A 15,902-nucleotide genomic window follows, 5' to 3' on the forward strand; every position below is an offset into this window, starting at 1 on the left:
TATAAATTCAAGCTAGCTAACCGTATAAACCCAAAATTACCATGCACCTTCATCACTCTTCATTAATGTATAGATAGATACACCTCTCATCACCTAAACTTCACCAAGCGTTTGTTTTTTCTTTTTACCTTGACACCAGGGCCTCTACAATTTGATTCCGAGGGAGAAACCCAAAAAAGTACTTCAGGAAAAAGCAGGACCCTGTCTCAAAGGAAGCGTAAGATGCAAGAATATTTAGAAAGCGTTCACTTTTGTTATTGCATATTTTTCCCCTTTTCCATTCATTGTTTCTGCTCCTGAAGAAAAAGAAAAGGAATATCAGCAGCACTCAGCGACAAAAAATATCCTCTTGGGTGTCCAATGTAAAACTGCGACTTCGTACACCGTGGATAGGATTTGACTGACAAAAACATGATCTAAATCTAAAGCTGACCTCTGACCTCGGCCCTCTTTTCGTGTTTTCTTTCGGTTGATTTGACGTGGATTAATTGTAACTTAGCCTCAAATTTCTGGGGGAAAATCAACTGAAAATTTCGATGCAAGAAATTTCAACATACCGACAGTGTTCCTGTTTCGCCTTTTTTTTACTTTAAAATCATGGAACGAGGCCAAATTTTAAGTGTTTAAACTGATTCATATACCGAATAGATGCTACTACGCATTACAGTTATGTGTTCACATTGCTGATTGATCCACTGGATATGTACATGCGTCACGCCTGACATGAAGTCACATGACGTTCTATGGTTTATGGGAATGGCTTGATAGCTTGCACTGTTGTTGCGATACGTCTAAGTTTGTTGATAACTCCCAGCTTTGCTTTGAACTAATGTAATTTTTTATTCAAGAATAGAAAAGAACCACTGAGCCACTTTGGCACGCTGGGAAGGGACCAGAAGTGAATATGCATATCGCGATTCCCAGGCTGTAGCCCACCGGGCCAGATTCCACTGAGCCAATTGGCTCTCTGGCATGCCGTGACACTCTCAGTTGGCGAGCAACCCCGCCCAATAATGAGTTGACTAAAGTAATGCAGCAAATTAGAGCAATTTTAATTCAAGTTAATACATAACAATGCCCCAAACATCTCTTTATTTTATTTTTTCAGAGGAGGAAGCATGGCTTATTACAAACTTATACAATTGCTATGGAGTCTGATCATCAAGTTCAAGGAACTTATTCACCCAATCCAAACCAAAGCAATCTTGAGTTGAGAAGTCAAAGAACTCGTTTGCATCAAAGCTAAGTTCGAAGTTCTCATCACTTCCTTTTGCTACCTCTGCTTCCATCTGAACTGTTTCCCAAGTTTTCAGGGGCACAGTTTGTTCTGAGGTTGAAGTTTGTTCTGTTTTCTCCTTCTGATTTATTTTCTTGCTCAAATGTGAATTCCAGTAGTTCTTAATTTCATTGTCTGTTCGACCTGGAAGTCTCCCAGCAATCAAGGACCACCTGTACCGACATTTAAACGGATTACATATTAATGCTTAGAATTCTCTCTTATTAATACAAGAAAATAGAATAGGGATCATTTTTAATAATGGAAGTGATGGACTGCAAGTCAAAGTCCACTAGATACCTTGCTTTCTTTTCAAAAATAAATGATACCAACCTGTTCCCTAGCAGTTTGTGAAGCCTAAGAATTAAGTCCTCTTCTTCATCAGATATGTTTCCTCTCTTGATGTTTGGTCTCAAGTAGTTCAACCATCTCAATCTGCAACTCTTGCCGCAGCGACTCAAACCTATACATGGAAACACTGCAGCCTGTCAAATCCAAATTCCCACTGCTCCAAAAATGGATGCGATAGAATTTCAGTCGAGTGCTATAAAGAAGGCAATTACCTGCTTTAATTGCGATAGTTTTCCATCTCTTTGCACCATGAATCTTAATATATTCAGCCAATTTTCGATCTTCCTCAGCTGTCCATGCTCCTTTGTTCAAAACTCTTTTACTCACTCCATCCTTCTTAGGGGCCATCTGCCACTACCAGAAGCGACACGGAGAGAGAGAGAGAGAGAGAGAGCTGGGGAGAGATGCTTTTAGCTGCTAGATTTAGTAAGAGTAACTTTGATTGGGAAAACAAGGAGCGAAGTCAAGAGTATAAAACATGGGAGAGTTTGGCTTAGTGAGATAGAGGATTGAATGGTCAGTGAGTGTCCATCCCATCTACCCTTCCTGCGAAGCCAAAGACGAAAGCCCTCAACTACCGGTTCTATTAGACTTTATGTTACCATTGTATATAGTTTACTGTTTGTGCTGATTCATGTCCTTGAATCGTAGAAAACAATAAAATAACTAAAAAAGTAAGTTTATTTTATTATTTATACAACTGATCATGTTTATTAACTGAATTAATCCAACTTTTCCTTTGTTTTGGACGTGTCCTGTTTCTTTGTTTGTGGCATGATTTCTTCATGCTTAATTTAAATTTAAGTTCAAATTTTCAATCCAATGTACTTTTAAATGATTGGTATTAGACCATTGGCCAATCTTTCATCCTATACAACTTATTTTCACCTTCAAAAACTCCACTATTAGACCTTAAATTAGAATATGAACCTCTCATACAGCTAGCTAGGTGTTCTTCTAAGTACCAATTTCATTATTTCAATTAAATATATGCATATTCAAAAAATTAAAGTTCAAGAACTGTAGGATTGAAACCTCGTTGATGAAGAGTGCAGAAGTCTTGATTGCAACATTTTAATTTGTACCATATAACCAAGAATGTCTCACCACTCTTTGAATTTTCTCCAAGAAGAGGTAGTTGGGAACTTTGGGACTGTTTTCCATCCCAAATATGGAGATTAAGTAATGTTGCCATGGCAGCCGCATGTGGACCACTAGGCAACTGCAATATTTTTACATACCAATATCCCCGCAGGAGGCAGCAGCCCCTTTTTCACCTGGCTGGCTTTCATCTTCTTGTTAGTTGGCTCCTCCTTTTTGCCTTCTTTGTGGCTGTTAATTCCTGCATTCAAGGATGCCAAGACAACGCCTTGACCATTCTTTTTATCTTTGAGTTGACCTCATTTGGCTATTTGCCTGCAAAAAAGGGCAAAAGAAAGTCACGTGACGAGGGCCATGGGGCATTTAAAGTGCAATTACGTTTCACCCATTTGTCTAATCAAAGCAATTTCCCATGCAAATTGGTTTTTTCCCTCTTTATGCACTTGCTGCAAATAGAAGCTAGGTATATGAGTTGGTTTTAGGCAGAAAAAGAAGAGTTTTGTGTCTTAAATTATACAAAGAGACGAAAACGTAAGGATTCTCTAATATTTCAGACATTATTGTCCTTCTTTTCTTCTTCCCTCAAGTTTGAATCTAAAAGTTTTTAAAATTAAAAAATTTTAAAAATTTAAATCTTTAAAAACTTGGAGAAGAGTTCATTTTTCAACCAAATTCAATGAATTCTGAATATAAAACTGTCTTAGAATGCAATTGGTTTGACTAACATGCATGGCTGCTGCAAAAACACGTTGCAGCTGCTTGAGTTTAGCAATTTTCTATGAAAACTTTGGAATGGTGGCCAATTACATATCAGAAACATGATGGTATCTACACGGACCACCCATCACATGATTCCCATAATGAGTTCTACCATGTTTAGGCAAATTTTTGGTTTCTTTTTGTTTACTTACTTCATTTACTCCCTACCCTTCACCTTGGTTTTCTCCTCAATCCCAGTTCTAATTCAATTGGGAAAATGATGAATATTGATTAACTGTTTAAGATTCTTATAGTATAATTGTCTCTTACAGAAACATTTGATTGAAACAAACATGATAATCTTGGGAGGAAAAGTTTGTGATGGACCCAATTCCAATTGAAACTTGTAGTTTAAAGTTAAGCATGTCCAAGAGACGAATCTTTAACATAAGTAGTACCATCTCGACACTTTAATTCCTTTTTCTTATAGAGAAAAATGAAATTCTTTTCCATTCAATATCCCTCTTTATTTTTTATAAGAATTAATTTGTTTTTTCCCACCTGTCTTTGCCGATAATAAAAACCAGTTTAACCGTCAACCAGACTCGAATGATTTTTTTATTAAGAGTTTTTCTAACATGATTTATTAGTGATTTAATTAGTAAAATTAATTATTGCGGTCCCATCTTTTCTAGTTTCTTCAGTTTTCACACGTCTCACGTGAATTATCACAAAAATAAATAAGAAAGAATAATTACATGCCATGGACTGTTTTACTAGTATTCTCTATATATAAAAATTGTCCCTTCTTTTTCAGTAATTTCTAAAGTCTTAATAGCCAAAATTGACTATTAAATTATGCTAGTGTTTTGTATTTTGCAGTGGACGGTGGCCATCAAGCAATTAACATCCAAATTCTGTCGTATGATTTATAATGAATAATAATGGCAATAACTTACATTTTGATCAACATTAAGAACAAAACAAAGTTCATGAAATAATATTATTGCCATGCATTATTGATCATACAAGAGAGCTTCTTTTGGGCTACATTCCAATACTTTAGTAATTTTTCACCATTCTTAATTTCTTTTCTTCCATTTCATTTGAAATCACACTGCAATAAATTTTGATTTTAATTATATAGTGAGATTATAAAAACTACAAGTAATTTAACTTTTTGATTACATTTTTTCAACATTTAATAACAATATTGAAAATATAATTTTTGATAATATATGCAATTTTTATAATTTTACTTTATTTTATAAAAATAATATAACATTCTTAAAAATATTTTTAATAACATATTTTAACAATTTACAATCTTAAATCAAATTTGACATGAGAATGTGGTGTGACCCTTCTTTTTCGAAAAGAAATTACCGTAAGATGAAATATGAATTCATTCTATTAACAGAAAGCCGAGAGCACTACTCTCTCGAGACTCGCGAGAGAGCAATCAGAGCTCTGGAAGGAAAAAGAATAATGGCGTTTGCAAAATCTCTCTCTTGCTACACATGTCGTTTTGGACACAGAGGGTGACAGGCACAAGGAAAGGACACCACCCCTGCGACAAGGAAGACGGCAAAAAAAGAAGAATATGGGCCTTTTTTTCTTTTTCCTCACATTTTATGTACCATTTTCTCCGTGTTCTTGTGTTTCATTTACACTATGGATAAAACAATCCAAAAGCTTTCTTCAATACACTAAACACAACAGATAAGAGCAACACCATAACCACCTTCTTGGAAGCCAAAACCCTAAGATTTACCCTTAAACCATGTTTTCTCATTAATCTCACCGTCATTGTACCCATCATTAGAAGCCAGGAACCCATTACGCAAACCAGAGTTTTCATGGCCTCTCCAGGTCCACTTACGCTTGCTGCATCACCTGGGACATCCACATAGGACCACTTAGAACCTAAATCAGTATTTTCGGGGCAGTTTAGGCCCAGGCTTTCATTCAACCAACCGGATAACCAGATAAGCAGCTTTGCAAAACATGCAACCTCATCATCAGAGATTGGGCGCTTCATCCAGTCACCCTTGTACGTGATATTTGCCAGCGTTTGGTTGCCAACTCTTCTGGGCTTGAAGATTTCATCACGTAAGTGCTGAGGCTGTCTCAATTCAGGTGCAATAGGAATTGGCTTCACCATTGAGCCACCAAACAAGTAGCCCACTTTAGCTTTCAATGAATCTATTAACTTGAGTCCGTGTGAAAGATTATCACCAGAAATCCCTTGCAACTCAGCTTCCGCACGCATTATAAACAACTGCAACAACAAAATGACTGTCAGAGGATAAGAACAGACATTCTGATAGATTACAAATAACACAACCACAGCTTTTCAATAGCAAACAATAAAAACTATAAAAACCTGAAATAGTTGCTGTCCCCCATCTTCCCCATCACTAAAGAGTCTTAGATCCTTGTTCCAATTCTCATGCAAGAAAGATCCATCAGCATCACTTTCACATAACCCATCCTCCCAGTCCTGATGTCACCAGCAAAAGAAATCAATGAAATGAAATGTGATGCTGAGAAAGTTGTGTTATTGTTAGCACGTGCTGAGTATCAACAGATATAGGAGAGTGACCTAAAACTACCTCAGAAACTATTGAGAAACAATAAGTGATTAAAAAACAAAAAAAAAATGAACTTGTACTTAATATTTGGTTCAGAATGCTGACCAGCTGTTCAAATTTTCATCAACTTCAGAAAACATTTGAACCCTATTTGCTTAGACTGATAGGCAAAAGCACTAGAGTATAGAGATTGAGTTAGAAATTACCTGCAACTGTTCCTGTATTGAAGGAACAACTCTATACAAGCTATTGAGTGTTGATTTGCTTGATACAGCTTGTTTAGAATGAAAAACAGTATCTACATTCTTTATTAGATCAACCAGCTCTTTGGAGGATGTCAACAAGCTTATCACCTGTATAAACAAGATAAAGAATGAACAGAATCTTAAAAGAAAAATAGATAATAATATCGAATACAAAATTCTATGCTAAAATCATAAGAAAACTCAGGTACATGTACCAAGTGCACTATGACTACCCAATATTCCTTATTTCAGGCCAATGCTTCTCCATTATCTACACCTTTAAGACAGTGTTGAAAGCCTATAAAAAGATGGTTGAATATGATTTGAAATTGATATAAATCTATGCAATCAAAATAAGCCATGAAATGATTAATCCTAAACTCCCCGTGAAATTAACACACACCCTTCTGCTCTACTCTATTCAACTTATATAGATGGTAGATTTCCTCTAAAGATGACATGCCCATCACATGAAATTTATATTCCTCTATAACTCACATGCATGTCACTGTTCAAACACTCATGCAATCTCAGGCTCAACATAGGACAATCCAAAATCTAGGCCTAATCTCACAGTTCTAGAACAACTAAAACACCACATCAACCCACATTAATTTGGGCACTAGAAAGCCCCAATAACACCTGCATGCCCCCATAAGGAAAGGCAATAATGTTCCGTTTTCAGAAACGAGACTTATGTTAATATATGTATATAGAATATTCTTATTCTTTTAAATAACCATTCTAAGCATGGGCTGGACTTGTTAGGATCATCGGACTAGAACCAGATTTTTCGCTATTAAGTAATGAAATCTTTTCAATCTTCCATTTTATTTTTTGGTGACTAGATCATTGATATTAGATTAAATCACAAGAACACACACACAAAATTTCACTTGACCAAAGTGAAAAAAGCCACAATTAAGAAAACAAACCTTCAATACCAGGTCAACTATTACTTCCGGATCTGTATGGAGAAACTTGTGTGCAAAGCCGATAAAATGCATAACAAGTGAACTGTAGTATAGGTAATTGGACAACACATAGCCTTGCCATAATGGCAAATATCCAGAAGCTTGAGACTGCAGTTCCTGCTTCCTCACATCTTTACTTAATCCATTCACAATTGCATCAAGCTCTGCAAAATCATCCAAGCTAATTGTCCAAGGCTCCATATAAGTAACCCAAACAGAAAACACCTGGGACGCATTCTTGATTGGAGATCCCACAGGACAAAACAAGAATGTTCTCAATATAAACCTATATAATGGCCTCTGTATCCATGAGTTCCAAGAACCGACAGAACACAAAGAAACAACATCCCTGGACTTCCCACCATCAAAACCACCAGAAACCCTCCAGCTTGGACTTTGACTATGCTCAATATTGCCAAACCCATCCGTGCTTATCACTGAGCTCAAATTCAAGTACTTCACAAACAACTTCACCACCTCACCCAACCCGCTTGTTGGTGGGGTCTCCCCAAGCACTGACCTAAACGGAAATGATACACCAAACGATTTGCATACATTAACAGGCAACGGCGAAAAATCATTATCAACCAACCAGTAATGCACAAAAACGTTGACCAAAAACTCAGCTCGAAATATAACTGAACCATCGCACTTCAAAGAGTAATTCAAAATCGAACTACGATATGGTTGGTGAGCACCCAAATCAAATATAGGAACAAAAGCATGAAGATACGCATATAAAAGCTGTATATAAAGATTACCCTCGAATTTTTGCTCCATTTCACGCTTATGCAACCCCGAAAAACCCGGAATTGAATGTGTCCAATTCTCTAACCTAAACTTCTTGCTTCTTTTTACTGAATTAGAGTCCAAGTTCTCGCAGTTTCCTTTGCAAACCGGATAATAAGCGAACCAAAACATATAATATTCGAAAACATTCAATTGAATTTGACATAAAGAACCCTTAATTGAATCTTCTTTGACTTTACCTTTAACCAAAGGGCACAAATCGGATAAAACCCCGCAATCTTTTTCGTTAGATAGCCTGAACCGGACCCACACCGGGAGACGTTCGATTGGGAACACGTATTTGACTAGAGAGTGTCGATCAACAGCTAAGATTGAGTTCATTAAGGTTCCGTTAGGGGAAAGGAGGGAAAAGATATTGGCGGAGAAATCTGGGTGATTGGATTGAGAGGCGAGCTCGATCCAGCCGTTGGACTGGGGACGCTGGAGTTTTTGTGGCGGTGGAGGTGGGGATGGTGACGTGGCGTCATCGAAGCCGAAGAGTTTGCAGATTAGGGTTGGGAAGGTGATGGAGAAGAAATGGCGGGACTGATCGGGGGAGTGCGAGTGCAGGAAGGAGTCAATGGAGGCGCAGGTGGCGGAGATTGTGGTAGGAGTGGTGGAGGCGAGGATTGCCGAGGTAAGGTCTTGGGATTGGGAAACGGAATCGACGGTGTACGAGTGAGGGAGCATAGTAAAGTTCGCGGATACGATTGCACCGAAACGAGAAAAATATTAGGGTTTTGCCTAGAAAGACACGGAGAGAGAAAGAAAGAGACAGAGGAAGGGTTTTGGCCTCTGGAGAGACAGAGAGAGAAGGTTTAAAATGATAAAGAGTAGTTAATGTGGCGCCTTTTTATGAAGGATGAAGGTTACGTGGCAACGGATTGAGAGCCTTGATCATGGACATTGTGGGGCGTATTTTAAAAAATACTCTTTAAGTGTCTCCGGTTGATTCACCATAAGGTCTTTTTCTGATTTTGATCTGAATGGGCGGGAATCCTCAGATCTTGCCACGTCGGATAATTAATTTCCATATAACATAATACAATTCCCATGCTTTCTTTAGTAAGTAATTAGATTTAAAGTAATACCATGTTAGCTTATTAAAAACTTTTAATGATAAGTCACATTATATCAAGATATATGCACTGCAGTAACAAAAATTTAAAAACCAAAACTATTTAATGTATAATATATCATTATCAATAATAGATCTTAATGCTAATCTTTTAAAGCTCATTAGAGAATTACTTAATCGAGATTAAAATTATTCATTATCTTACGTTCACCGTGAAGTCAATCAATGTATCAATTGAATGGTTACCCATCATGAAAATTTAGATTTAGATTTACATATTTTTTTTATTCCTCTTGATGATATTATTACATATTTATTTAAAGACTATCTAAATATAACTAGACCTAAAATAGTAATGTAAATTATTTTAAATTTTTTCATAATATAAAAAAACTAATTAAATATAAATCCTACGGCTTAGCATCAATAGCTTACTAATTGATAAATGAAATATTAGATGTTATGTATTAATCTTTTTCAAAAAATTTGTCATTTTAAGGGTTATTTTCAAATTTTATAATATAATAGCACAAAAATATCTTATCTTTTTTTGCAATTAAGTTTACTATTTACTAGAGGTTTTTTGATATTATTTGCATTGACCTTAAATTATCTCCTTTTCTTGAATATTATTTTCATTCTATAATTTTGTGAATTAATTTGGTTAATCTCAATAAAATTACAATCAATTGTATTGGTTTTAGTCTTGGCATATATAGTAGGTTGAGAAATCAGACAAAACAAAGTTAGCTTTCATCCCGTCGTTTAGAAAAAAATAAATCTTTTTTTGGCCCGCTAAATAAAAATTAGAAAGCAACAAGTCTTCCGCCCAAAATACTTTTTCCGTTTTGTCTTTAGTTCTTTTGGGCCCTGAGTTCAGGATATCCGGCAGAGTTATTGGGCTGGAAAACAACATTGCGACCATGTCCCGATCAATTTGTGGTCCGTTTGTTCAAATTCAAATTCTGAAGAGCACCGTTTTTCAAGTAGTTCAGTGTTGGTCTCAATATTTCTTTCAAAAGTCGAAAATTATGAATTTTTTTTAGAGATAAAACCCTCTAATCAGTAACACGAGTTCACATTTCTATTTCTATATATATATATATATATGGTGTAAATATAAAAAAGCACCATGGACTTTGAAGTAGAACAAATTTACTCTCTAAAATTTACTATAAGACGCTTAATTATCTTATTGTTTTCGTTGACAGTTTTAAAAATAAAATATTAGAATATCTTTTATTTCATTAAATTGGTATTAATAATAAAATAAAAAAACTTAAAGTTAAAGGTAATGGTGTTGGGTAGAAAAGTAATACATATAAACATGAGATAGTTTAAGTGTCAAATTTTAAATTTCAATGAATAAATTTGCTTTACATTAAATTATAAAGTATTTTTCTATGGTTTATCTTGTATGATAATGTAATATAACATTTTTTTTTCCACATTAGAACGTGTTTATACAAAAGAGAACAGTTACAAATCCCTTTCTCTCTCTGACCTTGTCCAAATATACAAAAACCGATAAACAACACATAAACGACTTTTTTGGGTAAAAAAAATCCATTAGGAAAACAAATTAAAAAAAATAATTATAACATAAATACAGAGAACTTCAAATTTTCTTCTCCATGTTTCGTTCAAGTTTGGTGGTGTTCTTGGAATTGGTTGAGAAATAGTTTTCAAGCTTTAAAAAGGAAGAACATGATGAGGAGGTGGGGTCTTAGCTAGTGATTAGCAATGAACGCAAGCTAAAAAAAATTAAAAATAAAAGAAAGAAAAAAACATGTTTCTCATCCAAAATGGAAATTGACCGATAGAGAAACAAGAAGATGCTTTCCTTTTGATTCCCATTTCTTATTTTGTTTCACCTAAATACACTTTATATTGAACTAAAAATAATAGATATGATAATTTTTTGCACCCTAAACATTTACTATGTATATATGTACATCATCTTACACGGGTTATTCTTTAACTAAATGCATGAAGTTAATTTTTATAAGAAAAAAATAAGATAAAATACCTAAACTTTTTAAATTTTAACAGAAATTTCATGTGAGTTTATTAATTTTTAAAATAAATAATGAATTTTAAAAATACAAACACTATTAACAAAAATTATTAAAAAACTAAAATATCTTTTTTTTTTCTCTTTCAAACAATGTAATCCGATCGACCACCCCAATTCAAGGGGAGCATTTTTGGGTCTGGTGCTCCCACCCCCCTCCTAGGGAGCACTAAGGCTTGAAAGAATTTTTCTTTTATAAAAAAAATAAAAAATATAATTTAGATAATAATAATTTTTAAAATTAATAAAAGATAATTTTTTTTCAATATTATTATTTAATCAAACTAACAAAAATATTAATAATTGACTAACAATTAGAACTATGTGTCCAGTAAAAAATATTTTTTTAAAATAAAATATCTATTTCAAAAATTAATGAACTCGTATGAAATTGTAATTAAAATTTAGAAAGATCCAAGTATTATACCCAAAAAATATTATAATTGAATATTATTTCATATTCCTAAAAGGAATACATATGGAATCATTTTTTGTTGAGAAATTTCCAAAGAAAATAAAACCTTATCAATCAATTAATGACCCTCTTGTTCTCAAACCTTTGATCCTAAGCATGTTCTACTTCACTATTTTTGGCAATGCCCTGTCCTAATGAGACCACAACATTTGCAGCTAAGCTATAAAAACGAAACAACCTGGCAAAATTTCTTCTCCAATCAAAAATAATAATTGTGGAATGTTTGGATTGGACTAGAAGCCTAAAACTGTTTTTTGATTGGACTCAAAAAGATTTTTGTCAAGATATCTAACGAATGATTAATTTCTGTTACTTAGGATTTTGATGAAAACAAATGGATTTCCTTTCTCTTCCTAGGATGCTTTCCTAATCAAATGAGTTGGTGCCATGGAAATTATTATGCTTCAAGCTAGAACACTCATTAAACACTAAAGCAACAGCGGAACTAGAAAATGACTAGCAAACGCCTTAGACAATTGACTCAATTTTTTTGTAATTAAAGTATGGTTACATTAAGTAAAGTTAAGACGATTATTGAATAGTAATTGAGTATTTAATTTATTAATTGATGTATGATCTCGTTACTTAAAGAATAAGATTCGAATTTCCCTTCTCTCAATTCTAAACAAAAATTATTGAATTTATATGTGTTTTCAACTATGAGAAAAAAAAAAGGTAAAAATAAATATCTATGGGATCATACAATTAAATTTTAAAAAGATCATAAGTTCAAATTTTTTTATTTTGAAATTGAATTATTGAAAATAAATAACATATTTGAATATAATGTTAAAATTAATATTGCTTTTGTAATTTATTTTATGATTTTGGCATAACGCCTTAGTTGATTTCACCCCTAAGCAGCTTAACGACGAATCATATATAGGAACCTGCCATACATAGTTATATATGTGGCCAAGATATTTGAAAAAGTTCATTGGTTTCCTTTTTTTGGATAAGTTTAGAATAAGATTTTCAGGTACATTGGGAACTATTAGTTCAAAGGTGGTTATCTGTTTTAGTACTTATTTGTTGATTGGGTTATGCAATTTAAAGATTAATCAACAAGAAAATCCTTTTTATTCTCTTAATTCACATCTATATCATCAATAGACTTGATGAGTTCGAAATGTCTTTAACTTTTTCATGAATGTACCATCAAAGCATATATATATCCACCATTTTTGTTACCTCCGTCTAATTTGGTGGTAAGCCTTAAAAGATCAAAGAAGAAAAAGAGAATGTAAGAAGAAGAATTTGCTAAGGCAAAACTCAAAAGCAAAACCCAAATTAGTTACAAGTACGTAGAATTCATAGTCATAGCGCTGATCCAATTACTTGTAGAAACAAGATCATGATGCCCTGTCGATGCTGTACAACCCCAGTGTGTACTCTCTGTAGTCCCCCTAACATTATACACAGCCAGAAAGTAAGAAAAACGCAAAATCTTTGAAGAGCGTGCGAATTGAATTTAATCATCTCATCCATATCTGTACAAAGTGGTCCAAAACTACATTGATTATAGAAGAAAAAAGAAGTGCTGGTCCTTTCATAGTGTCATTGTCGTGTTGTTAATAAGCTCATTTTGTAGTGCAATGAGAGTGTGGGAGTGAGAAAGACTTTGTGGCTGTGGGGATCTGATGTGATATACAGTATTCTCGCTTTTTAGCTTAGACAAAGATGGAGCAACTACAACGCCCCCAGCATTATTAAGAAGGAATCCAGGGGAGCCATAGCCCTGGCAGCTGGCTCATTGCATCAAAGGGAGCGAACTCTTTTTGTTTGTGGTTCGAGAAACGTACAGGGCTCAATTTTTGTTCTTGTGGATTGATTCTCTATTCATTTGTTTTTTACAGTCGGCTGATAATTAAATGCAAACCTACAGAAGAAAAAAAAACCTAGGATCTAGATTCTAGACGCTAAGGCTTACTGTGATACGGGTGTAGCAGAAACTTTGACTCTCTTTACTGTTATAGTCCTAATTTTGCCTTATACCAACGAAACAAGCGTGCTACCGTTGTTTTCTTGAACAAAGAGTTAACTATTTGTGAAAACTAAGAGCCCAAAAGGCTTTTTCTTTTATAATTTTTTTTTGAAAATTATGAAAATGCTTTTATTAAGCTTTGTGGAATAAGCAAAATTCCAAACATATCAAGGCAAATGTGCAAACCTTAGCATACTCAATAGGCAGGTAAATACCACCATACAAAAAAAAACCAAACTGAACTAAAAGAAGAAAGAGCAAAGCAGAAATTGCGTTGCAAATTGATTTGGAGAGAGAGAGCCATCAAATTAAAAACTTGTACTAATCGATACGCATTTTGCTTATCTCTTATTGTATTGATTACTTGTTTTGAATTTTCAACTAATCAAAAACTAGTTGGATGCTTTACTTCAATTAAGAATAATCATACCTCCCAGAGAAAAATCAAAGCTTACTACATAAGTTGAGGCTTTGATGCTAACGGTCATTTGATTTGATTGCAGACTTTCTCTGTTTTCAGACAAGAGTTGAGAATTGACCATTAAGCATTGAAGCAACTTAATTATCGTGATTTATCGTGCAATTCTTTGGTGGAGCTTGTTTAATTGCAAAACTAGTCCTAATTCGTCATTTTTACAAAAGCGTGATGAAATAAATACCCTTGGGGAAGGGGATTAACTTTTCATGGTCAACAGCTTTTGTAAACTGCAATTTTCTTCCTTAGGAAATTTTATCATTTTTATTGTTGGACTGGATTTGGTTTGTAATTTTCCCAATATTCCTTCAAAAAATACAACAACAAAAAAACCAACAGCAGATATTGTTGGTCCCTTTGTAACGGCATGTATGAAAAGCTAGGTTGCCCCTCGTTTAGCTTAACGCGTTCCCTGGAATGCCAAGTTACAATCATAGCTACCCAAGTCTGGCTTGTCTTCCAAGTTTTTAAGGTTGTGGGAGTAAGAGCATCATCCATCTCTCTCTTCTTTATCATTCTTTTCCCCCCTTTTTTCACTTCAACGTATAAATATCTTCTCTTTTCCTTCTTTTCCTCCTCTGGCTTTAATCCCCTTTTCTTTGATGAAGAATGCCTTGAATTCTTCTAAAAGTAAAATATAACCTTTTTTTTTATCTATAAGCAGAAACCCACCCTGTCTTCATAAATAAAGAAAAAGAGAAAGAACACATGCATGTTTTCGGATTTAATGAAAATTGATTCCTAATGCTAATCATATTATTATGTAATCATTCATTTCACATGATTATAATGTAAGATGCTTTATTCCAAACTAACTTTGTCGGTCACTATTAGCCAAGCCAACGCAGCCGCATGACATGAAAAGTAAGGCTATATACTCTCTTTCTCTGTCTCAAATGGTGCCACCATGAAAATCAAAATATACACCTATATATGTGCATTCCTCACGTGTGTTCTAATAAGTAGTACAATATTTTATTTTTGATTGTGGAGAAACATTTGTTTATAAAATTGCAATTGCTCCACATTTTTATGTTTAATTACCAAAAAAAAAAGACAAAGAAATAAAAGCTTTTATTTCTAATTAAAATTAAAAATCAACATATAGAAATTGGACGGATTAAAGATAGAATAATTAATTTTTCAATTTCAATGTCCAATTATCCAACAGTATCAGTGGCAGGCTGTTTAAGGATTATTTTATATCTCATTAAACATCTAATTAACCTTAATTAAAATGTGCTCAATCTTTTAATTTTTATTTATTTAAAAGATCATTAAATATTCAACCATTGAGGATATAATATATAGTTAATTATAAATGTGATGGTGTGTAATATATTGAATTTTATTTATTTTTAAATAACAATTTAACTGGTGTCCATAGCATTTACTAATTTGTCCCTAGATCATATATTGGAAAAAAATAATCAAGGAATTGGGTGATAGGGGCTTAAGATTTTTGAGTTCTTCACCTTATAACTAAGAGTTGTACATTTCATTGAGGAGGTCTTGAGCAATTACTACTACAGTTAAGACAACCTGATAAAAGTATTTTTCATCTATAAAAAAACAAAAAAAAAACAAAAAACCACTTCCATAAAAGCTTTATTATGTGTTTTTTTTTTTTTTGTGCTGAAAAAATCATGCACCTTTCATTGAGAAAGGTCAAAACTAGTACAGGAAGAAGTAATTATTTGAGAGGTTTTGTGTAATGTGAAAAGGGAGGCAATGGGAATTTGACATTAGAAATGAACAATTAATGCACTAAATCATCTTTTCATCGA

General features: G+C 33.8%; 2 protein-coding genes across 2 annotated transcripts; both read right to left on the reverse strand.

The window, feature by feature from the left end:
• Positions 1-933: 933 nt before the first annotated feature.
• LOC110418355 (transcription factor MYB114-like) lies at positions 934-2,163 on the reverse strand. The gene is made up of 3 exons (XM_021431054.1): positions 1,840-2,163; positions 1,610-1,739; positions 934-1,449 (listed from the first exon to the last, which is right to left on the reverse strand). The coding sequence occupies exons 1-3, from the start codon at positions 1,973-1,975 to the stop codon at positions 1,146-1,148; spliced, it is 570 nt and encodes a 189-aa protein (XP_021286729.1). The 5' UTR covers positions 1,976-2,163; the 3' UTR covers positions 934-1,145.
• A 2,646-nt stretch (positions 2,164-4,809) lies between these two features.
• LOC110426526 (sphingomyelin phosphodiesterase) lies at positions 4,810-8,840 on the reverse strand. The gene is made up of 4 exons (XM_021441765.1): positions 7,202-8,840; positions 6,228-6,374; positions 5,814-5,930; positions 4,810-5,708 (listed from the first exon to the last, which is right to left on the reverse strand). The coding sequence occupies exons 1-4, from the start codon at positions 8,717-8,719 to the stop codon at positions 5,100-5,102; spliced, it is 2,391 nt and encodes a 796-aa protein (XP_021297440.1). The 5' UTR covers positions 8,720-8,840; the 3' UTR covers positions 4,810-5,099.
• Positions 8,841-15,902: the final 7,062 nt, after the last annotated feature.

The sequence above is a fragment of the Theobroma umbraticum genome, unplaced genomic scaffold (assembly GCF_002168275.2).
Source record: "Theobroma umbraticum cultivar Fairchild unplaced genomic scaffold, ASM216827v3 scaffold_30.0, whole genome shotgun sequence".
In the NCBI taxonomy this organism is placed as follows: Eukaryota; Viridiplantae; Streptophyta; class Magnoliopsida; order Malvales; family Malvaceae; genus Theobroma; species Theobroma umbraticum.

Bases quoted from the DNA above. Each gene is read 5' to 3' on its own strand.
- LOC110418355 (XM_021431054.1), bottom strand. From the start codon at position 1,975: ATGGCCCCTAAGAAGGATGGAGTGAGTAAAAGAGTTTTGAACAAAGGA. The intron at 1,740-1,839 runs GTAATTGCCTTC...TTCCATGTATAG, and splicing joins AACTATCGCAATTAAAGCAG to GTTTGAGTCGCTGCGGCAAG. The intron at 1,450-1,609 runs GTTGGTATCATT...ATGTCGGTACAG, and splicing joins CACAAACTGCTAGGGAACAG to GTGGTCCTTGATTGCTGGGA.
- LOC110426526 (XM_021441765.1), bottom strand. From the start codon at position 8,719: ATGCTCCCTCACTCGTACACCGTCGATTCCGTTTCCCAATCCCAAGAC. The intron at 6,375-7,201 runs GTTTGTTTTCTT...TTGTTTATACAG, and splicing joins TAGTTGACCTGGTATTGAAG to GTGATAAGCTTGTTGACATC. The intron at 5,931-6,227 runs GTAATTTCTAAC...TGGTGACATCAG, and splicing joins CAATACAGGAACAGTTGCAG to GACTGGGAGGATGGGTTATG.